At 38.1% G+C, this 24,349-nt stretch overlaps 1 protein-coding gene across 7 annotated transcripts in view; it reads left to right on the forward strand.

Moving 5' to 3' along the window:
* Nucleotides 1–307: 307 nt before the first annotated feature.
* PRPF39 (pre-mRNA processing factor 39) overlaps nucleotides 308–24,349 on the forward strand; it is a 31,838-nt gene continuing 7,796 nt past the window's right edge. The window contains exons 1-9 of one of the 7 annotated variants that reach the window (XM_077940960.1): nucleotides 308–439; nucleotides 11,664–11,748; nucleotides 11,849–12,006; nucleotides 12,481–12,606; nucleotides 12,795–12,863; nucleotides 12,967–13,129; nucleotides 13,258–13,376; nucleotides 19,149–19,316; nucleotides 24,053–24,218. In XM_077940960.1, coding sequence (XP_077797086.1) covers nucleotides 13,043–13,129; nucleotides 13,258–13,376; nucleotides 19,149–19,316; nucleotides 24,053–24,218 — 540 coding nt within the window. In that variant the 5' untranslated portion in view covers nucleotides 308–439; nucleotides 11,664–11,748; nucleotides 11,849–12,006; ... (1 more) ...; nucleotides 12,795–12,863; nucleotides 12,967–13,042. Of the gene's footprint in view, nucleotides 440–11,663; nucleotides 12,007–12,480; nucleotides 13,130–13,257; nucleotides 13,377–19,148; nucleotides 19,317–24,052; nucleotides 24,219–24,349 lie in introns of all 7 variants that reach the window. The other 6 variants (XM_077940958.1, XM_077940961.1, XM_077940959.1 and 3 more) reach the window with 6 other exon arrangements.

The raw sequence follows: 24,349 nt of genomic DNA on the forward strand, positions 1-24,349 counted from the left end.
TGGGAAAGCCTTAGATTTGACCCCCAAAATGACATTTTGCCGTTTTTGGAGGGGAGGGGTCACGGCGCTGTGTTTAAGATCAGGCGAGTGAAAGGCCCTAAACACCCTTCTTTCCTTTGGGAAGAAGTCTCTATGGAGGGAAAAGCAGGTAGGAGCAGCGGTCCCCGCCCTCGCTGGCGGTGGGGCGGGGCTGCGTGGGCGGGGCTGGGGCCGCAGGGGCAGCCAGGATCCCTGGGAGGGCCAGGCCTGCGCGCTGCGAACCCACGTGACTTTTTCGCCTCCCGAGACACCGACGCATGCGCATCGTGCCCTGGACCAGGCGACCGTGGCGCGGGTGGCGGCTGCTGTGGTGGCTGTGGGGACGGAGGCGGTGAAGTGCCATCTTCGGCTAGGTCGTCACAGTCTTCGGCTCATGGCATCGAGTAGCATCCATTATAAGGTCTGCTGGGGCGGGTTCCTTGAAATTAGCTGGGGGCGGAGGGTGGTACTTGGGACTGAAAAGGGCCTGCCCGGTTTCAGGCCGCGCTGTGGCCGCGGCCTCCCTCTCCCGCCCTGTTTGAGGCCTGGCTCGGACTCAGCGGCCAGTTGTCCATTCCTTTCTCCTTCCCACCTGTTGGGTGGAGCGGTGCAAGGTATTTTTTTCTTAGACCAAACGTTTCACTTGAGGGCTGCATTAGGTAGGGTGGGGAAGTGTGGGCCTCCTTCGCCTGGATTTAGGAAGATATTTGCGGGTAATTCTAAAGCCCTTGCTTCCCCCGGAGCTGGAACACAGCTGGGATGGCTGGAAGTGGAAGGAGCACATTCGCAGCCGCCAGAGGATTGGGAAGATAATATACGTTCTATTACTAAGGCATGTGAGCGCCTTGTAGGGCACGTTCTGCCTTCTAACTACATAAGCAACACTTTTGCGACCCTAAGTCACAGCACCCAAAGCTTTTGGCAGGATACTTTAGAACAGAGAAAACAGACATCAGAGATCCTGGTAGGATTTTTTCAGGGAATCTGCTTAAGAATATTTAACTTTGGTGATCAGAGACCACCACTGGTGTTTTTCTCCAAAATCACATCTTTAAGTTAATTAATTCTTGAAGTTAATAAATAATACTGCTCAGTATATTAGTGATGATGCCATAATACCATGTAAATTTATGCCGATTCAAATATTATTTTTTTCGTTTGATATTCATATGGCCTTCTGTTTGAGGACTTCAGATTATTTAGCAACTGATTTAATCTGTTCAGAAATAAACTTTGCTACAGCTGGAAAGCGTGAGGTTTGAGAAATCAAATTTCGGACAGGGAAGTATGAAACTCGTGTTGGAACTTAAGTGTTTTAGGCTCTATGGGAGCTTGAATGGAGTGAAAAGAACAAGCGTTTACTGTCAGGTTTTCCTCCTCCCTCTAGATTTATAACCTCATTCTGGAGTTGCAAAAGTTGGAACTTTCCACTGTTCACTGTCTAGCAGGGATAAAGTGATGGAAGGGAGTTCTGTTAAAGAAGACTAGTATTTAGATTGTGAACTCTGAAGTAGGAGTTGAGCATAGATGGCTAATAGGTGGTTATGAGTCACTATTTGTTTAAAGTCTCAGTATTTTTACTTGTGTATCTTGAATAAGAAGATGTTTAAAAGTCAAATGATAAAAATTGTATGTGCTGTTTTCGTGGTATGTTTTAACAAATCTTCATGGAAGATAGGACTTTAAAAAAATTTAAAAATAGCCAAAAGAGGAAGAAAGTAGTATAGTTCCAGCCAAATGGTACGTTTTCCAAAAAGCCGAAGATGGTGTAGACATTTATGTAAATGCATATACAAAATCTACTTTCTAGAACACAGTGTTTAATATGTCGAGACCTTAAAAAGTCAGCCTATGACTACTTAGCCCCTGAAAACAGCTGCCAAGACCAGATAGTCTCTTTTCTTCTTACATCCCACATCTCCATATTCCCTTATTTGTGGATGAGATTTGTGTAGCAAAGCTACTTGTTTTGCTCTACCCAAAACTCCTTTCAGTCTTTAGTGATGACTTCGGATTTTTATGTATTGCTCTGTTTATGAAAAAGAATAGTCAATGGTATAATTTTTAAGTACCTCTACAGGAATAAGAAGCATACAGAGAATAAAAAAAATAAGGTATTAGGTCAAAAGACGGCGTTTCACTCTTGTTGCCCAAGCTGGAGCACGATGGCGTGATCGGCTCACTGCCACCTCCGCCTCCTGGGTTCAGGTGATTCTCCTGCCTCAGGCTGCGATTACAGATGCGCGCCACCACGCCCGTTTGATTTTTTATAGTTTTAGTAGAAATGGGATTTCACCATGTTAGCCAGGCTCGTCTCGAACTCCTGACTTCAGGTGATCTGCCTGCCTCGGCCTCCCAAAGTGCTGGGATTACAGGCATGAGCCACCATGCTCGGCCCAAATGTCCCATTTTTAATTAAGTGTTGGTAATTGAAGTCATCCTCCAAAAGACCTTTTAAATTTTAAGATTGCATAATTGTCACTGAAATATTTAATGTATGTCATAACTATACTAAAAGTGAAAGGTATGATAAATGTATTTTTTTATATATTGCATATTCTCTCTATATTATGTTTCATTTTATACTCGTGTCCTTTGTGCCTATCATATGATTTTATAGTAAATTGTAAAAATAATAATAATAAATATATAATAATATAATAAAGTGAAAAGGAATCGACTGGTTTGGTGAGTTGAAAAAGGGAAGACTTTTATTAGTCTGGGGGAACAGCTTGTGTCAAGGCTCAGAAAGGAAGAATCTAAGGGGCTCTGGGAATGGCAATGAGGAGGAGTATTGTAAGATTAATATTTTTGGGAAGTTAAGTTGGGACTAGATCATTCAGAGATATTGTGCTGTTACACAGCAAGTATTATTTTAGGTTCTAGGGGGACAGCAGTGAACAAAACTGACAAGGCCTCATTGTCATTTAATTTTTTTTTTGCTTTTACTCCTGTTGAGCTGTGATCAGGGAATTTAATATTCTAGTAATACTAGTTTGCAGTAGTGCAGCAGTGTTTCTCAATTTTTTTTTTTCCTGCAACCCACAATAAGATGTATATGGACATCACTAACTCAATAAACAGTTCACTTGTGTGTACTTCAACATTATGCCCTTAAGGTGTGCATGCACTCTGTCATATATATTTTTCTACATTTACAAAATGAGAAGCTGGTTTGAAGCAATCTGCAGTTTGAAAAACATTGATCCAGAGGGGAGAAAATAAATACTTAAATTATAACACTAGTAGTGTGAATGGAAAGAAGAAGATAGTTAATTTTTTTAAGGTATATTATCCCACTCTGTCACCCAGGTTGAAGTGCATGGTCAGCTCACTGCAACCTCCACCTCCCAGGGCTCAGATGATCCTCCTGCCTCAGCTTCCCAAGTTGCTGGGACTACAGGCACGTGCCACCACATCCAGCTAGTTTTTAAATTTTTTTGTAGAGACGGCGTTTCCCTGTGTTGCCCAGACTGGTCTTGAACTCCTGGACTCAAGCAGTCCTCTCACCTCGACTTCCCAAAGTGCTGGGATTACAGGTGTGAGCCACTGCACACGTGGCCCAGAGTGTATTATTATTTTTGATTGACAGATCATAATTGTATACATTGTGGGGTAGGGGATCGTTCATTTTTATACCAAGGTATGTTTGATTATTTTGTGAATGAGGCTTACAGAGGTTAAGTAATTGGCTCAGAGTTCCCTAATGAGTAGCCAGAAGTCTGTTCTTTTGGCCTCTAAAGCCCAAGCACTTATCACTTCCCATTTGGTCATGAAAGCAATATACTGGGTTTTAGTATGGGTGACTGAAGACTAATGTTACTTGTTCATTGTTCAATGAATTGAGTGTATACTAGGCCTCCAGGTGTACTGTATCCGTGTGTATTGGTAGATCTGGTCCTTACTGTCAAGAAATGTGTAATCTGGTAGAGAACATACACATTGAACAAGTATCACAAACGTGTTATGTGCTATGGAGAAAAAGAATGCTGTCGGGGCATGATTGGGGGCAGCCTAACTTATTTGGGAGATACGAGAACACTTTTCAGGAAGTGGTGTTAAACTTTGCCCACTATGATTTTGGCATTTCTTAGACAATTTTGGATTAATTATGAAAACAACTACTCTCTGAGCAATTGTTTAAAAAAAAATTAAAAAGCAAACTATGCCCAGAGGATTAGGCTTTAGTTAGTTTGAAGGCACTGAGTCAGAGTGTGGTGTCGGGTAAAGGGATGAGGCATTCAGGTAGAAGAAACTTCATATACTAAGATTCCTAAGCTGAAAGGAGCGGAATTGGAAAAAACAGAAAGCAAAACTCAACAGAAATAGAATATCTGAGCTGTACGAGTTAATAGAGAAGAGGCAAGAGTTTTGGTGTTAGGATGAGGTTGAATCTTGGCTCTATTTCTTATGATTCGTATACATTTAGACAAGTTATTTAACCTTAATGCATTTTGGTTTTGTCATCCTTAAAAAGGAAAGTAGGATTTAACAAAATATTTGCTCAATAAATAGCATCTCTTATTATCATTAATAACTAGTAATTGAAGTTATAGCAGTGCAGATGACATGCTTTCATTGATTCTTCAGAAATAATGAGTGTCTGTGTGTGCCAGTCAACTCAATATACAGTAGTTGAATTACACATGTATGTGTATTACATTTAAAGTGTCATAAAACAATATGCTCTTACTATGCAAAGCACGGTGCTAAATTTTTTTTCTATTCTATTTTCCGTCTGAAGAAAGGTTCAAGAAACTGGTCTGAAGCAGTCTACAGTTTGAAAATTACTGATACAGTGGAGAAATGATTACTTAGCCCCTTATTAGAGATACGATATGCAAATATTTTCTCCCATTCTCTAGGTTGCCTTTTCACTCCACTGATTGTGTCCTTTGATGCACAAAAGCTTTTAAATTTGATGTAGCCCTATTTGTCTGTTTTTGCTTTTGTTTGCCTGTGCTTTTGGCATTATCCAAGAGTTCACTGCCATATCCAGTATCATTAAGCTTCTCCCTCCGTTTACTTCTAGGAGTTTTATAGTTTTAGGTTTGACATTTAGGTCTTTACTCCATTTGAAGTTAATTTTTACATGTGGTATAAGACGAGGGTCCGACTTCATTCTTCTGCACTTGGATATCCAGTTTTCCAAGCACCATTTGAAGAGACGATCCCTTCCTCATTGAGCAGTCTTAGCACTTTGTTGAGAGCCATTTGACAAGGGAGTTTATTTATGGGTTCTCTATTCCACTGGTCTATTTGGCTGTTTTTATGTCAGTATCACACTTGATTTCTTTCTTTCTTTTTTTTGAGGCAGGGTCTGGCTCTGTCACCCAGGCTGGAGTGCAGTGGCACAATCACAACTCACTGCAGCCTTGACTCCCCAGGCTCAAGCAATCCTCCTATTTCAGCCTCCGGCTAATTTTTGGATTTTTTGTAGAGAATGGTTTTTGCCATGTTGCCTAGGCTGGTCTGGAACTCATGGGTGATCTGCCTGCTTGGCCTCCCAAAGTGCTGAGATTACAGACTGGAGCCACTACACCTGGTCCATTTTATTTATTTCTTTTGATAGCTATTCTGTACCCTTTCCCATTTTATGTTGCTAGTTGAAAGTTACTGGTTGTTTTTAAGAATAAACTGGTAATAACTGACATGTAAATAATATGTTGGAGCAACTCATTAAAAAATAACTTTAGTGTATTCTTTTGGCTCTGTGATTTATGAAGTAATCATCAAAATGATCTCTATAAGCATAAGGTTGATGTTCTTAAATCTTTTTACAACACTGTGATTGCAGGGTGTGGAGTAATTGACAGGCTGTGAAGATGCAGGGGTGTGGTAAATTTGCTGATTTCAGAAGAAACCCTTATGTCTCACTTAAGTATGAAATTAGGGTAGCTAGTTAATGACTCAGAAGGTATCAGCCTACAGTCTTTTTTGTATTTTGTTTTTAAACTGAGCTCCGAAATATAAAACCAAAAATTGGTGACTAATTTGCATTTGGAAAATTAATCTTCAAACGTATCTTTTTCTTTAAAGGAAGGGGGAAAAAGAGCAAAATAAGTTTACAAGTTAGTTTGCCTTTTCCTAGGGTCTGAAGTGATTAAACTTGGAAAAGTTGATGACATTAATCATTCATTCAACTAGAAGGGAACATATTTTTTCTGATAGTCTAATACTTTGGATTCTCTTTTATTATGCATTGGCTAGATTTGCTTTTTGTGTAATTTCTTCTCAAATTCTTGTGTCCATAATATGGCTCCAAGCTACTTACTCTGCTTTTATCCTTCTACTTCTCAATACCAACCTCTTCATTCTGGTCATTCTGTCTCATCTTTTCAGTCATCATTTCTACCTTTTCTACTATCTAGGATTTCTACCTTGTCTACTGTCTAGGAGAGTTGTTTAATGGGTTGTTCCACATTCTAGAATATTTTGCCATTCTTTTTCTATTATTCCATGATTTTTCAAAGTTAATTATATTTCACGGAGGTTTTCATCTATAGATTGCTATCGTTTTCAAATGATTTTTTTTCTAATCTTTCACTTTGTTTCATTTGAGAGTTTATCTCCAAGTGTGTGTGTGTGTGTGTGTGTGTGTGTGTGTGTGTTGTGTGTTAGCTCTTTCTCTACCTGGTTGATAGACCTTAGTGAGTAAGGGCCTTATCTTACACTTATACGTCACTACAAGGAATGTAATATAGTGCTGGAAATCCATCAGGCATTGACATTTTTTTGAGACGGAGTTTCACTCTGGCCCAGGTTGGAGTACATGAGGTGATCTCAGCTCACTGCAAGCTCCGCCTCCCGGGTTCATGCCATTCTCCTGCCTCAGTCTTCTGAGTTGCTGGGACTACAGGCGCCCACCACCACACCTGGCTAATTTTTCGTATTTTTAGTAGAGACAGGGTTTCACTGTGTTAGCCAGGATGGTCTCAATCTCCTGACCCTGTGATCCGCCCGCCTCAGCCTCCCAAAGTGCTGGGATTACAGGCGTGAGCCACTGTGACCAGCCAGGCGTTGAAATTTTATTGTCCCCTTCCCCTATCCCCACATGTCCCATTTTTTCCTTTCATGTTTTTGTGTATTCCCTAGGTTTACCTGATTATAGCTGATTCTTTCAATGACATTCAGACTCAGAAGGTCTTTTAACATTTAAAATTTATTATTTCTTAGGAAAAAAATAGTTTCATACTGTTTTGGTCTTTCTTTTTATTTTTTCCTTGTTTTTAATAGAATCTTGCTCTGTCTCCCTGGCTAGAGTACAGTGGTGTGATTGTAGCTCACTGCAGCCTTGAACTACTGGGTGATCAAGTGATTCTCCCACCCCAGTCTCCTCAGTAGCTAGGACTATAGGCACACACCACTGCACCAGCTAACTTTTACATTTTTTTGTAGTGATGGAATCTCACTCTGTTGCCCAGGCTGGTCTGGAACATCTGGCTTCAAGCGATCCACCCACCTTGGCTTCCCAGACTGTTGGGATTATAGGTGTGAGCCACCTTGCCTGGCCATGCTACATTTTGAAATGATGGAAATGTTTTAAGATCTGGGTTTTGTATCTGTGTGACAATTTTAAAGGGTCACACATAGACACACGCCCCCAAATGTAAAACTAATATGACGAACTCATAATAATATTTTACAATGTATTTTGCAAAGATCTGACTTTCTTAGTTTATGAAGAACGTATACAAACCAATAAGAAAAAAATTAGTAATGAACAGAAAATATGGACAAAAGATGTGAAAAGGCATTTATGAAAAAAAGAAATAAAAATTTTACTTCACTCCTAGTTAAGGAAATGAAAATCAAAGTGAGGTGCTACTTTGTTAAAAAAAATTAGATGAGCAAATGATACCTATTGTTGACGGGGATATAAAGCAGTGGACAGTCTCCCGCACTGTTGATGACTTAATTGGTTAGGAATTCATTTTGTCTCAGAGTAATAGAAAATTTGTATATTGATAGTAGTTTAAACAAATAGGAATTTATTTCCTCACACAATAGAAAGGTGGCATTTTGTTAGCAGCTTGATGATGTCACGGCTGGTATTTCTTAATATTCATAATCCCTTATAGACTACTTCATAGACATGAATTGTTTCAGATATGGTCAAATCCAAGGTAAGAATAAATTGGTAGAAGAAAGAACCATACTAGTTGTGATTGTCCCTTTTTATCAAAAAAGCAGAAGCTTTCTCAGATCTCTGCAGCAGATGCTCTTTTCAGTTTTATGGTCACTTACATGAGATTAAGTATATTGCTGCTTTGAATGAAATCAGTCTTTTATTAGTAAGGAAATTACTAAAATAGTGAGAAGGGATATTCAGTAGGCAACTAAAAGTGTCTGCCAGATGACTAGTGCAACTTTTCCAGAGAGAAATTGTCAGCATCAGCCATGTACAGTGACTGACGCCTGTAATCCCAGCGCTTTGGGAGGCGGAGGCAGGTGGATCATGAGGTCAGGAGATCAAGACCATCCTGGCCAACATGGTGAAACCTCGTCTCTCCTAAAAATACAAAAATTAGCTGGGCATGGTGGTGCGCGCCTGTAGTCACAGCTACTCGGGAGGCTGTGGCAGGAGAATTGCTTGAATTCAGGAGGCGGGGGCTGCAGTGAGCTGAGATCACGCCACTGCACTCCAGCCTGGGTGACAGCGAGACTCTGTCTCAAAACAAAACAAACAAAAAAATCATCAGCTCTTTCCAAATTTAATATTATTTTTCGATCCAAAAGTTACACTCTTCAGAGTTTACCCACAAATAAGTTTCTATTTTTCTGAATCATTTAGAGAACTTGGTAGAACTATAACTTTCTTGGCCCTTCCCTAGACCTCAGAATCATTGTAGTCGGTAAGCAATCTATATTAGTTTTAAACAGCTTACTGGTTGACTTGTGTGGAGCCAGATTTGCAAATTTCTGCGTAGACGACTTGTGTGGAGCCAGATTTGCAAATTTCTGTGTAGACGGTAGTGAAACCCAGATTTTTAAAGTATGGTAGTCATAAAGTTGTAAAAAAAAAAAAAAAAAAGTATCCAGTCATTGTATAGCTGACTTTTAAAAAAAATAACAAAAAACTTCTCCCCCCATTCAGTTAAGTAATTGCAGATGAGCAAAAAGAATAAAGGGCACATCTCTCTTTTGTATGGAGAACAACTGTTAACACCAGCTGTCAGTTTTATTGTATTTTATTTTATTTGGTGTAAATCCTTACAAATCTGTGAGTGCATGTGTGTATGTATATATATGTATTTTAAAAATACATAATGGATGTTTTTCTGTATCAATACGGATATACGTATTTCCCTTTTAATTCTTGTTGTTCCATTATGTGAGTGTATGATTTATGTTTTTGTTTTTTTTTTTTTTTTTGAGACAGAATCTCACTGTATCGCCCAGGCTGGAGTGCAGCGGCATGATCTTGGCTCACTGCAATCTCCGCCTCCCGGGTTCAAGCAATACTCCTGCCTCAGCCTCCCGAGTACCTGAAATTACAGGCGCGTGCCACCACACCCTGATAATTTTTTGTATTTTTAGTAGAGATGGGGTTTCACCATGTTGGACAGGCTGGTCTCGAACTCCTGACCTCAGGTGGTCCTCCCGTCTCGGCCTCCCAAAATGCTGGGATTATGGTCATGAGCCATTGTGCCTGGCCGAGTATACCATTTATTAAAGCAGTCTTTTTCTTTTATTCTTCTTTTTTTTTTTGAGATGGAGTTTTGCTCTTGTTGCCCAGGCTGGAGTGCAATGGCGTGATCTCGGCTCACTGTACCCTCCTCCTCCAAGGTTCAAGAGATTCTCCTGCCTCAGCCTCCTGAGTAGCTGGGATTACAGGCATGCACCACCATGCCCAGCTAATTTTGTACTTTTAGTAGAGACGGGGGTTTCTCCATGTTGGTCAGGCTGGTCTCGAACTCCCGACCTCAGGTGATCCGCCCTCCTCGGCCTCCCAAAGTGCTGGGATTACAGGTGTGAGCCTCCATGCCGGGCCAAAGCAATCTTTTTCTTTTTTTTTTTTTTTTTTGAGACGGAGTCTCGCTCTGTCGCCCAGGCTGGAGTGCAGTGGCTGGATCTCAGCTCACTGCAAGCTCTGCCTCCCAGGTTCACGCCATTCTCCTGCCTCAGCCTCCCGAGTAGCTGGGACTACAGGCGCCCGCCACCTCGCCCGGCTAGTTTTTTGTATTTTTTAGTAGAGACGGGGTTTCACCGTGCTAGCCAGGATGGTCTCGATCTCCTGACCTCGTGATCCACCTGTCTCGGCCTCCCAAAGTGCTGGGATTACAGGCTTGAGCCACCGCGCCCGGCCCTTCTTTTTCTTAATATACCCTCCATTTTTGCTATACGACAGTGCTGCTAATGAATGCCCTTAAACAAATATGTTTTTTCTGATTATTTCTATAGTATAAAATATGTACAATTGCTATTTGGTACACTCATTTTGATTTATGTCTTTATTAGTAAAGATATAATTCTTTTATATGTTTATTGGTCATTTGCATTTCTTCATTTGCATTATTGTCTTTAAAGTTTTAATCATCTTTTTAATTACTATTAATATATAAGCAGTAGTATGTTCTAAGTATATTTTAAGAGTAAATCAGTTTTATGGTCAGCTTAATTTTGAGAATAATTCCTCATTAAAAAAAATGGACATGCCCTATAATTTAATGATTTGGTTTCCATTCAAGCTATTAGTGGAAGAGATTAAGGTGATTATGAAAATATAATGTGGTACTACCTTAAAGGGGTAATTCCCTGTTACCTTATAGCCTTAAAAATTAGATGACATAATTTTAGATATGTTGTGCAGTTATTATCCAGACTGTAAGCCTTTCTCAAATATGTTTTTTAGAGTTAGGGCCGTGCTCTGTTGCCCAGGCTGGAGTACTGTAGCAGGGTCAGTGCTTACAGCCATGTTGAACTCCTGGGTTCAAGTGATCCTCCTGATTCAGTGTCTCCCGAGTAGCTGGGACTACAGCTGTATGCCACCATGCCTGGCCCCTTAAATGTGTTTTAAGTAACATTTATTCACTTTAAAAATTACTTTTTAATTTTTTAAAACCATAATTTTTATCTTCTATAATAAATTTGAAACCTAGCTGTCAGGATTTATAATTCATAAATAGGTAGATATATTTAAGCAATATGAATTTATCTTTTCTAAAACTTTATCCTGAGCCAAGTGATGAGCTTCCTTTTGAAATGTTTATATCCATGACCAGAATTTTTGTCAGTTTTACTTTTAGCCTCCAGAACAGTTATTAAAAATATGCCGTTTTCCAGTGATTCATAGCAAGGTAACATTCGGGCACCGAATCAGATTCTTACCTAAATCAGAAACATTGAATTTTAAATAGTATTTCTTTGTTAGGTAGCAGTCAACTTACTTGTTTTATGAATGAGGTAACAAATCTATAGTTATTTGGTTTTTATGCAAATATCAACAACAAAATGGCAGTTTTGTGAAGAATTTATAATTTTATTTATAATATAAAAACTAATGAACCTTCTGATTCTGACTTGTAGGGGATTAAGAATCACATTTCTTTAATAGCCAAATTAGGGCTTTTTAAAAGATGTTGTTGAGACCAAATAATTTTATTGGCATTTGGAAGATATTTCTCTTTTTTGTGTTTCCACAGATCATTTACTGAAGACAATATGCAAAATTCTCACATGGATGAATACAGAAATTCTAGTAATGGCAGCACAGGCAATAGTTCAGAGGTAGTGGTAGAACATCCTACTGATTTCAGTACTGAGATTATGAATGTTACAGAAATGGAACAGTCACCTGATGACTCTCCCAATGTGAATGCATCTACAGAAGAAAGTGAAATGGCAAGTGCTGTGGACCTTCCAGTGACGCTGACAGAAACAGAAGCAAATTTCCCTCCAGAATATGAAAAATTTTGGAAAACTGTGGAAAATAATCCTCAGGATTTTACAGGCTGGGTATATTTGCTTCAATATGTAGAACAGGAGGTTAGTAACTATTAAAATGGTATCAGAAGGGACAAATTAATCAAGTCATGTTAATTTATAATGAAACAGTAGACCTTATTTATGATTAAAAGCAACTCATAATTTTCAAATGAAGTTGAATAACATTAGGTAGATACATTTTTAGCTTTGAAAATAGCTTATAGCTTTTGTATGTTGTAGAGAGTCAGTAGTGTCAAAGCTTAATATTTTGTAATAATTGAGGTGTAAGTGTGTGTGTAAAATTGTTGAAATAAAATGTTGACAAAATTAGTTTCTTCTGTTTCAGTTGCATTTAGAAGAAAAAAAGTCAAGGAATAAAAGAAGGGCTGCTCCATCGGCAGAGCAGCCTGCATGTGGAGTTTTTAAGCCTGCCATTTATTATTATTTTTTTAGATAATAACGTTTGAAAGGAATAATAAATATTTTTTTGACAGCAATTTCCACGATATTTAAATACTGTTTCATTTTTATCAGAATCACTTGATGGCTGCCAGGAAAGCATTTGACAGATTTTTCATACACTATCCGTATTGCTATGGTTACTGGAAAAAGTATGCGGACCTTGAAAAGCGGCACGACAACATTAAACCATCAGATGAGGTGCGTACATCACTGAATAAACTTATCTCCAATAGGTACTGTAAGCCAATTAATAACAAAACAAAGATTTTTTTTTTTTTTGGCTGGCAGTACCTACCATTTATGGTCAAACAATTTTTATAGGGTATTTATTTGCATTTGTCACTCTTGTGGCATTTGTAGCTAATATTTTCTCTCTTTGTTGGCAGGTGCGTTAAACCTCTACAGTTTGTCAAGCTTTGCAGTGCAAGCCTCTGTATTACACTGCAGCTTAACAAGTAGGGCAGGGCTTTTCTCTCACTTACATTTATTTCTCATTTTCCAAACAATATAGTTGGTTTGCTAGTCACATTTGCTACGTCTTATTGCATTTTTGGTCAGACGCTGTCATTGATGCTCTAATGGGTCTGTGCCCTATGGTCTGTAACCCAAAGCCTGCCCACACAACCCGGTCAGAATGCAGGGACTGCTGCGCTTTGAAGATCAAGACTCTGCACGTGGGGATCAGAACATTGCCATGTTCTATCCAACCTCCACCCAAATGGTAATGGTAGATTATTTAAACAAAATTCCAGTAATTAGTATTTCTAAGGTTCACCGGATAACACAGTGTTGCCTCTCTGTTAAGAAATAATTAAATATTTGAAGTACAGTTTGCTGTTTTCTTCTTAGGTTTATCGGCGGGGGCTTCAGGCAATACCTCTTAGTGTTGACCTTTGGATACATTATATAAACTTCTTAAAAGAAACATTGGACCCTGGTGATCCTGAGACAAACAATACAATAAGAGGGTATGTGGAACATTGATACTGAAATGTATTTTATGATATAAATAATTATTCTCATGTTGATAATAGAGCTCATGAAAGCTAAGCTGGAAGTTTAACTTCTATTCCATTGTTAAAAAAAATACATATAATAAACTTATGCTTTATGATTTGAAAATGCAGATAATAAAGCCCTCCTACATTCCATACCCCTTATGTCCCCAGTTCCACTTCTCATGGTTAATAGCTTGGTGTGTGTTCTTTCAGATGTATGTATAAGTACATATTTGTGCGTATGTTTTCATATTGGTCTTTGACTTTTTTTTTTAAACAGTGTTTGGGAATCTCTTCCTGCCATATTTTTTAACCATTACAAAAAGTATTTTATAATACTTTATAAAAAGTAACTTATAAGCCAAAGTACTCTACTGTATTTCACCAAATCCTTATTTATAGGAAATAATCAGTGCTACAGTGAACATCTCTGTACAAGTCAATATTTTTGTAGAATGCACTAGAAATGGAACTTCTGTTAAAGGGAACACAGAGCTAAGTTTTATCACATGTTCCTTCAAAAATGGTATCAATTCTAAACTCCCACAGCGTATGAAAATAATCATTTTCCCACAGCTGTGCCACATTTTTTGTTTGTTTTACCTCCAGTGGCATCTCTGTTTTAATTTGTGTATATCTTGATTGCTCATCCTGGTTTACCATCTTCTCATATGCTTATATAAGCCATTTATTAAATTACCTGTTGATATCGTTTGCTCAGTTTTCTATTACATTATCTTTTTCTTGATTACAGTAGTTTGTTAATGTATTTGTTTTCGGTTTTCAAAAAAAGCATTTGCATATTGCTTAAGAAGTTAGCTAATTACTGCTCGTAACAAAAAGTACCCCCTCCACCTCCCTTCAAATATTTCAGCTCTTTCTTCTGGTATTTTCCACCACGTGTATAACAGTAAATCTACGTTGCTTTCTTTCTTTCTCTGTTAGCTGTAGACATTATGTATCTGTTACGGTAAATGAGAATTTTAACCCACTTACACTTTGTTTTCCCATTCCTTTCCAATATAGCTACAGGATAGGTTTCAATAATCAGCTTCAGTATTTTTTTTTAATCATTGTAAATCCATAAATAAGGGTGGGCACAGTGGCTTATACCTGTATTCCCAGCACTTTGGGAGGCTGAGGTGGGAGGAGTGCTTGAGCCTAGGAGGTTGAGGCTGCAGTGAGCCGTGATTGTACCACTGTACTGTAGCCTGAGTGACAGAGTGAGACCTTGTCTCAAAAATAAACATTAGCTGGATGTGGTGGCGCATGCCTGTAGTTCCACCTACTCGGGAGGCTGAGGCAAGAGAATCTCTTGAACCCGGGAGGCGGAGGTTGCAGTGAGCCAAGATCGTGCCACTGCACTCCAGCCTGGGTGACAGAGCAAGACTCTGTCTCAAAAAAATAAAAAAAGATCAAAAACCTATAAATATTTTTCATCATACTGCCCTTTCATTTTTATAACCTTTTTGGTTTTTAATTTCTCCTCCTCTGCCCCTCATTTTTCCCATTTGTCTAATTTTCTTTGAACATTTAAGGTTTTTTCATATTCTCCAACAGCTTTGTAGAAGGCTTTAAATATAGCTTTCTATATAATCAGACCTGTTAAAAAATGTGTAAGTCCCATTTTTTCCTCACCTTTGAGCTGTCTCTCCTGGAAACCTTTCTACTATAATCTGGACTGGTCTTCTAGTTCTGCTGTACAAGAGTTGTCTTGGGATTTTCTTATCATCATGGTTCTAGGAGATGTCTTTACGTCACTTCTGGGAGAGTTTATTATTAGATCTCACTCTTTTTTGATTTTATGTCCAACTTTTAGAAGAGTGTGTTCTGTAACTTGTTAAAGGATGCTTGGATGAAAAAATAATTTTAAGGTTTGGTAAGCTATAGAATTTGGAGTTGAAAATTATTTTCTCTATAGAGCTTTGAAGGCATTATTTATTCCTTTATAGCTTCTGCTGTTGCTTTTGGGAAGTCCAAAACCATTCTTCTAGAATAGATTCTCTTTCTGTAACATGTTTTTCCTCCGTGGAAGCTGTTAGGATGTTCTCTTTGAGTCTGATGTAAATGCAGTTTTATAAAAATGAGCTTTGATATGGATTTTCTTTTTCTTATTGTGATTATTGGGTGATTGGGTGAGTCTTCAATCTGAGATTCTAATATCCTTCTATTCTTAGAAATGTTATTATGATGGATATTCTTATTTTGACAATTTCCTTGCCTTGATTTTCTCTGTTGTTTTTAATAGTTGGATATTGGACCTCCTCTCTTAATTACTGAGTTTTTCTTTTCTTCTTCCTATTTTTCATATCTTAGACTGTCTGGCTTTTTGAGGTACTTCCTTGACTCTTGTATTGGATTTTTAACATCTTCCATCAGATTCTTTTTTTTTTTTTGAGACAGAATCTCTGTCCCCCAGGATGGAGTGCAGTGGCGTAATCTCGGCTCACTGCAAGCTCCACCTCCTGGGTTCATGCCATTCTCCTGCCTCAGCCTCATGAGTAGCTGGGACTACAGGCACCTACCACCATGCCTGGCTAATTTTTTGTACTTTTAGTGGAAATGGGGTTTCACTGTGTTAGCCAGGATGATCTCAATCTTCTGACCTCATGATCCGCCCGTCTTGGCCTCCCAAAGTGCTGGGATTACAGGTGTGAGCCACTGCTCCCTGCTCAGATTCTTAATATCCAAGAATCTTTCTTGTTCTCTGAGTGTTCCTTTTTTTATACTCTCCAGTTCTTGTTTCATGGCTGCATATCTTTTCGTTTTCTTTGACGATACTAAGGATAGTTGAGGTTTTCCTCTGTTCCCAGGACTGTTTCCTCTGAAATTTTTCTGTTTACTCATTTTCGTCTCTGAGATACCTGATCTCTGGATTTTTGTTCCTATTACAGATTAGATATTAACAAGCTGTATGAGCTAGGCACAGTGGATCACTTGAGGTCAGGAGTTCGAGACCAGGCTGGCCAACATGGTGAAACCCTGTCTCTACTTAAAATACAAAAAAATTAGCTGAGTATGGTGGCGGGAGTCTGTAATCCCAGCTTCTCAGGAGGCTGTGGTAGGAGAATTGCTTGAACCTGGAAGGCGGAGGTTGTAGTTAGCTGAGATCCTGACATTGCACTCCAAACTGGGTGACAGAGTGAGACCCTGTCTCAAAAAAAAAAAAAAAAAAAAAACCAACCTATATGGAAGCACTGTGTGTTTTGTATGGGACGTTGTCAGTTGGCCTATAGGGTTTCACAGCAGCGTAATCATGTGGCCACTCTTTTTTGCTGGTGGATTCCCAGTGATAGTAACCTTATATTTTATTCCTGAGCCAAGCAGTTTCTTTAGAGAAGGATAATTTTATTTACCTGGGGAATGGAAAGCTAGCTTCTCAAGTCCCTATAGCTGGGCGGGAAAGTTGAAGATTTCTCACCATTCATTAAGTATACCTTCTTCTAAACGTTCTGTCTTTATTTCATTACCTTCTTGTCTTCTTCTCCTTTTCTCTATACTTTTTTCAGTGTCTGGTTATTTTTCTGAATGATTTGGGATTCTGTAGGGACAGTAACATCTATTTTATTCTTTAGGAAACCTTACACCACATGTGCACATGCATGCATGCACAGACACACATACACACATGCTCTTCAATTGTTTATCTCTATATTAAACATTTCCTCCAATGTTGGTATGTCTTTAACTTTTTTTATGGTGTCTTTTATCATATGGAGTTTTATTTTTCCTTAATGTGCTTCTGTTTTAATTCTTACTGGTTTCTGAGTTTTGTGCCTATTTTGCCAAAAACATATAAATCTTGTATTTTGTTCTAACTTTTCTGTAGTTTTTCACTTATTCATTTATCTGACTTTAAATTCTATCTGTCATGAGATAGACATTTTTATATTTTATATTTTCCTATTACATATCATACACCAAATATTCACATACATTGATCTCTTTTTGTTTTCTAGGCTCTGTACTGTTCATCCATTTTTCTGTTACCTGGCCAGTGCCAAACTTGTAATTACTGTAGCTTCCTAGTTTCTTATATTATCTTTCAGGAAAATGCCTGCTGCATTATCTTTTTACACAGTCATTTTGCATTTTTGTATACTAGATGAATAGTGGAATTTGATTTTTTCTTGTTCCACTCAACATTTTTTAGTGCTTTATTGAAATTGTGTTAAAATTGTGGGTTAACTTAAGGAGTGTAGTTTTATACTTTTAAAAAATTTCTCTTGATTTTAAGATACTTAAAAGTATGTATCTAAAAGCTTTATCTCATTGGAGTATTAAATCTAGTGATTAAAATTGCTTGCAGAAATCTCTTGACATGACTAGGTATTTTAAAATACTTTGTAACAAACTTTTTTTTCCCCCCTTGGAGACAGAGTCTTGCTCTGTCATCCAGGCCAGAGTGCAGTGGTGAGTGGTGCAATTTCAGCTCACTGTCACCTCCGCCTCCCAGGTTCAAGTGATTTTCATGCCTCAGACTCCTGAGTAGCTCGGGTTACAGATGTGTACCACAACACCCAGCTAATTTTTGTATTTTTAGCAGAGATGGGGTTTTGCTGTGTTGGTAAGGCTGGTCTCAAACTCCTGGCCTCATTTGTTGGGATTATAGGCGTGAGCCATTGTGCCCAGCCTGTGATAAATTTTAATGATAGAATTTTAGAATTGAGACAGGCTTTTGAGAGGTTTAAAGTATATGTATACTTTTTTTTTTTAAACAGTGTCGCGCTCTGTCACCCAGTCTGGAGGAGTGCAGTGGCGCAATCTCGGCTCACTGCAACCTCTGCCTGCCGGCTTCAAGCAATTCTCCTGCCTCAGCCTCCCAAGTAGCTGGGACTACAGGCATGTGCCACCATGCCTGGCTAATTTTTTGTATTTTAGTAGACACGGGATTTCACCATGCCGGCCAGGCTGGTCTGAAACTCCTCACCTTGTGATCCATCTGGCTCGCCTCCGAAAGTGCTGGGATTACAGGCGTGAGCCACTGTGCCTGGCCTTTGTATACTTATCTTACAAGGCAGCCAGATTCCTTGTTGGAGAATTATTTTTGCTTGAAAATATTCTTTTTTTTTTTTTTGAGACGGGGTCTCTGTTGCCCAGTCTGGAGTACAATGGCGCGATATCGGCTCACTGCAACCTCCACCTCCCGGGTTCAAACGATTCTCCTGCCTCAGCCTCCCAAATAGTTGGGATTACAGGCACCTGCCATCATGTCTAGCTAATTTTTGTATTTTTGAAGAGATGAGATTTCACCATGTTGGCCAGGCTGGTCTTGAACTCCTGACCTCAGGTGATCCTCCCGCCTTGGCCTCCCAAAGTGCTGCTATTACAGGCACAAGCCACAACGCCTGGTGAAAATATTCTTAAATTGAGATAAAATTTGCCTCTCTTTAACTTCCTGCTTGTTTTAATTTTGTCTTCTGTCATAAATGAATCTATACAACAGACATTTCAGATTTAACAAATACTTAAATGTCTACTCTTACCTATTTGCAATGTGTACATTTTGTATTTTCTATATGATAAAATTACATAAAGTACATTTAACTGTTCCCTTTGTTTTCTCACTCTTTTTAAGCAACTCTTGTATGCTTTCTGTTATTCTGTCTACCGTTTAATCCCTACTTGCATAGGAAACAGTTGAATATAATTTTTGAAGTTAGCATTATTTTCTAAATTTAGAAATATTTTATAAGTGATTTTGTCTTGGAAAGATAACTTAAGAGTAATTTAATTTTTCAGAACTTTTGAGCATGCTGTTCTAGCTGCAGGAACAGATTTCCGTTCTGACAGACTGTGGGAAATGTATATAAACTGGGAAAATGAGCAGGGAAACCTGAGAGAAGTTACAGCTATATATGATCGTATTCTTGGTATTCCAACACAGCTGTATAGTCATCATTTTCAGAGGTAGGTGGGAAATTCTAATCTTTGAAACATCTTTGATTACTCAGATAGTTGATAATATTAAGTATTATAATTCTCTTGAAATGTTATGTAAGCTTTTATTACTTGGAAAGAGGAATAAATTTTGTTGCTAATCACAACCAACATGCTTGCTTTTGACATTTTTTTCATATGCCTTATGAAATGTTTAGAAATTTTACTGTTTTTAGTTAGAAGTTTCTCCTTATTCTTTTTTTTTTTTTTTTTTTTTTTTTTTTTTTTTTTTTTTTGAGACGGAGTCTCGCTCTGTCGCCCAGGCTGGAGTGCAGTGGCCAGATCTCAGCTCACTGCAAGCTCCGCCTCCCGGGTTCCCGCCATTCTCCTGCCTCAGCCTCCTGAGTAGCTGGGACTACAGGCGCCCGCCACCTCGCCCGGCTAGTTTTTTTTTTGTACTTTTTAGTAGAGACGGGGTTTCACCGTGTTAGCCAGGATGGTCTCGATCTCCTGACCTCGTGATCCGCCCGTCTCGGCCTCCCAAAGTGCTGGGATTACAGGCTTGAGCCACCGCGCCCGGCCCTCCTTATTCATTTTAATAGATAAAGAAACACAGGAATTCTGTCTTGTCTAAGGTAGTTCAGAGTAGTGAAGGAATGAGAAAATAGTAAGTGTAGTTATTTATTTATGGCATTAAATTGACACAGTGCCTGGCACATGATAGATGCTTTTTTTTTTTAAACTTAATGATTTGCTAAGTATACATTCTTGTGGTTGCTATAACACCTTATATCCAAAACAGTGAAGGATGCATTTTGTATAGTAAGTAGTATCTATTTTCAAATAGTCAGGTATCATTCCATTTTAATTTTCTACCATGATTTTTCTGTTATGGTTGGTATCCTTTTAATGATTACTGTTAAAACAACTTATTCTGTGTGTCATTATTTTTGTGTTTTGTTTTCTGCTTTATTCAGAGTATTAAATCAATAAGGATCCAGAAAGTCTTTCTGAACAAGTATGAGGATTGTGTCTTTGCTTTTTTAAAATTGACATGTTTTCTATTTTTTGTTATAATTTTTATGAGCAGTCTTGAATAAACTTAGGTACTTTTTAAGTGAGTGATTTTCTAAATTTTTCTTTACTACCAAAAGTAGAAGACTTTTATGAAGTATTTGTAAAGTACTAAGGAACAGTTTGCTAGAGGTAGAAGTTATACAGACTCAGGTTAGAAATAGGAAGCATATAGATAGGCATATACTTTCTGCTTTCGATGAAATAGAGGAAGTAGGCAGGTTTCTAAGATGCAATGACCAGGGAAGACACTTGCTGAAAGACGTTAACACAAGCAAGAATTGGCATATGGAAATGCTTGGTAAATAATTACCGAACACATAAGTACAAACGTACTTAAATTACCTGATGGGCCAAAGAGGGTGTCTTTTCATAGACTAGTTCTTCTGTGATTTAAAGTATAGGAAAAATCTATGACTACAAGACTTTACTGATGATGAAAAAAAGTATGTGTAGGAAACACACATAGCATTTTCTATATCCCAGACACTCTGCTGAGTGCGTTATGATTCACTTAATCCTCCCAATAACCCAGTGAGACAAGGGCTATTGTTCCCATTTTATGAAAGGGGAGACACAGATGAGCATATTTATCTAAGGCCACAGAGTTTGTAAGTGATTGGAAGCTACTTGGAACCTAGACAGTATGGCCCTAAAGTTTTTGATATGTTATCCTACAAGTCCTTTTTTATTTCTAAATAATTATCCCACCAGGCTTTTATTTATTTATTTTTCTTTAAGTCATCAGTTACCCTACGCTTTTAAAAATGCGTATATACTTATAATAGATATTAGTGGGATTATATTACACATACTGATCTATAATCTGCTATTTTTCACTGAATGCATTTAGAACCACTTTCCTTATCAGTTATAGCAAACTCACAAGTAGTCTTTATGCAGTTCTTACAGTTTATATAAGTTAACTAATTCACATGACTTTGAATTACTTTGAGAACCACTGAATTTTTTTTTTTTTTCCGGTAACACATGCTTCTTTCTTAAAGTCATTTATTTGGCATTTGCTGTGTACCTGTTGATAGGCTAAGTTGTGGGAATGAAGGCCCGAAGAAGATAGCATGCCTGTGAGTTGGTCAGAAGGATAGAGGAGGAGGCATGTGTTAAAAAACATATTCTAAGTGCTATACAGTAATAATGGAAATACTTTATTGTGCTTGTGCATTAGGCTTGTATATGGGATGTACCCTGCACATTATCTCTGAGATAATGTCTAATTTAAAACCTTTAGTGTGAGGACTTTGTGATCTGGTCTAATATCCAGGTCCAATCCGTGGTAGTTCCTGAGCTCTAAACACACCTAAGTCTGATAACTTCCAAAAGGGCAGTGCTGTTTTATATCTTTATGACTGTAATACCTTTTCCTCTTTCCACTTGTCTAGTGGACTCATATTCCTTGAGACCACACAGTTTTGTGTCTTCTCTGTGAAATTTTCTCTGGTTCACCTATATTGAGATATCTAGTCTGTTGTTTGTGCCACCACTTTACCTACATTTGTTTACATTTATATCAGCACCAGTAACACTGCTTTGAATTTATGTCTCCTATATCCTCAACATGCCTGTCAGTTTCTGAGGCATAATTCTTTGTATCTCTATACCTAAGAATAGACCTCAATATGTATGAGACACTCAGCCAGTCTTTACTGAATAAATGTTAGCTTTATAATACAAAAAACTGCTGAAAAAATACTGTTTAATATTATGCACATTTTGTCACTGTTTTAAAGAAGTCGCTACATGATGTAGCAATCAAATCATTTTAGATTTATGTACTGTATGTAGTTATTTTAAAATTTTACCTTAAGTTTTTTAATTTATATGTTGACAGTTTTGAGTTTTAATATTCATCTGTAATTAAATCTTTTTTCATACTACATATTTGAGAGTTACTTCCTCATTTTTAATTTTTTAACATGAGGCAATCTATGTTAATTTTTTTCCTCCTGGTGCTGAAATGGGCTGTTAGCCTCTGTAACCATTGACTTTGCAAAATTTAAATTAGATTCCAGTGTTATTTATATACTTGTTTTTTTTTTTTTTGAGATGGAATCTCGCTCTGTTGCCCAGGCTGGATTGCAGTGGTGCATTCTTCAGTAGCTGTAGCCTCCACCTCCCAGGTTCAAGTGATTCTCCTGCCTCAGCCTCCCGAGTAGCTGGGATTACAGGTGCCCGCCCCGACACCTGGCTAATTTTTGTATTTTTAGTACAGACATGTTTCACCGTGTTTGCCAGTCTGGTCTTGAACTGCAGACCTCAGGTGATCTGCCCACCTCAGCCTCCCAAAGTGCTGGGATTACAGGTATGAGCAGGTGCTTGGGAGGCTGAGGCAGATGATCACCTGAGGTCAGTAGTTCAAGACCAGGCTGACCAACAAGGTGAAACCCTGTCTCTACTAAAAATACAAAAATTAGCTGGGCGTGGTGGTGCGCAACTGTAATCCCAGCTTCTTAGGAGGCTGAGGCAGGAGAATTGCCTGAACCTGGGAGGTGGAGCTTGCAGTGAGCCAAGATGTCACCATGGCACTCCAGCCTGGGCAACAGAGCGGGACTCCATCTCACACACACACACACAAAGAAAGAAATGCTGAGGGTATTCATTTTCAGATGAAGATGCCATGCTTACTTTAAGATATTTCATATTTGAGGTTCCAAAGATATGTTCAAATTGTGATGGTGTAGATATTTTAGCTCCTCAACTTGGTGTTTTTGATTAAAATTTGTATGTATACAAATTATTGCATGTTTTTATAAAATAGCGAAATGATTTTTTTTTCAAAAATCTTTTTATAGATTAGCTTAAAACTAATCTATGTTTCTTTGTGCAGAGTATTGGCAGTTGGATATGCTAATCTGATTAGGAGAAAGGTTTGGACTTGTGTTATAGTCTTGAGAGTCACCATGGTATACTTATTTCAAGCTGTATCAGTGAGATTGGCCAGAATTATGTATTAATAAAAATAGATGAGAACCAACTGGAGAGTGAAATTCTTGGGAATAGTAGCATTTAGGGCAGGTAGGAAGGGGAATAGGACATAGAGCAGCAGTCAGAGGCTTGGAGGACCATACTACAAAACAAGTGTCCATTTAATTTTATATATGAGGTAATTGATAACCTTAATTGGGAAGTTTCATTGGATTCTTGCATACTCATGTAGATTGAAGAGTATTTGGGAGGTGGGAAGGAAATGCTATATTTGTTGATTATTTACAAGTGATCATTTAGAATTTAAATGTGGATCACAATATTTAATTTTACTGTGACTTTTGTGTCTTCGTAGTAAAATAGATTCTATGACACACAAATAATAGGTATTAATCATCTTATTTTACAGTTGAGGAAACTAAGATTTAGAGAAAGGAAAAACTTCCCTTAAGTCAGATAACCAGTAACAGACAGAACTGAGGTTTCAGTTTATGCCCGTCCGTGCCTTCTCCATTCTACTGTAAAGGAAGGAAGAAGTGGAAGATGTCTATAGACTGTTTTATCATATGGTAGTGTTTTATCATATATGGTAGAGTTTTAATATAGAAAAGAAGGAGAAAAGTTATGATATTTTGGTTTCTTTCTTTAAATCAAATCCTTTGAAAGAGTAGTATGTAGTAGGAATCTCAATATGAGATCTAAAATTATGATTCAAATATAGAATATATATTTTTATTGTCTTCCTTTAGATTTAAAGAACATGTACAGAATAACTTGCCTAGAGATCTTTTAACTGGTGAACAGTTTATTCAGTTGCGAAGGGAGTTAGCTTCTGTAAATGGACATAGTGGTGATGATGGTCCCCCTGGTGATGATCTACCATCGGGAATTGAAGACATAACTGATCCTGCAAAGGTAACCAGTCTTATTCTAAAGTTCGTCAGTGGCCAGGTGTGGTGGCTTATGCCTGTAATCCCAGCACTTTGGGAGGCCAAGTTAGGCGAATCACCTGGGGTCCAGAGTTTGAGACCAGTCTAGGCAACATG

The sequence above is a fragment of the Macaca mulatta genome, chromosome 7, assembly GCF_049350105.2.
Source record: "Macaca mulatta isolate MMU2019108-1 chromosome 7, T2T-MMU8v2.0, whole genome shotgun sequence".
NCBI classification, from domain to species: Eukaryota; Metazoa; Chordata; class Mammalia; order Primates; family Cercopithecidae; genus Macaca; species Macaca mulatta.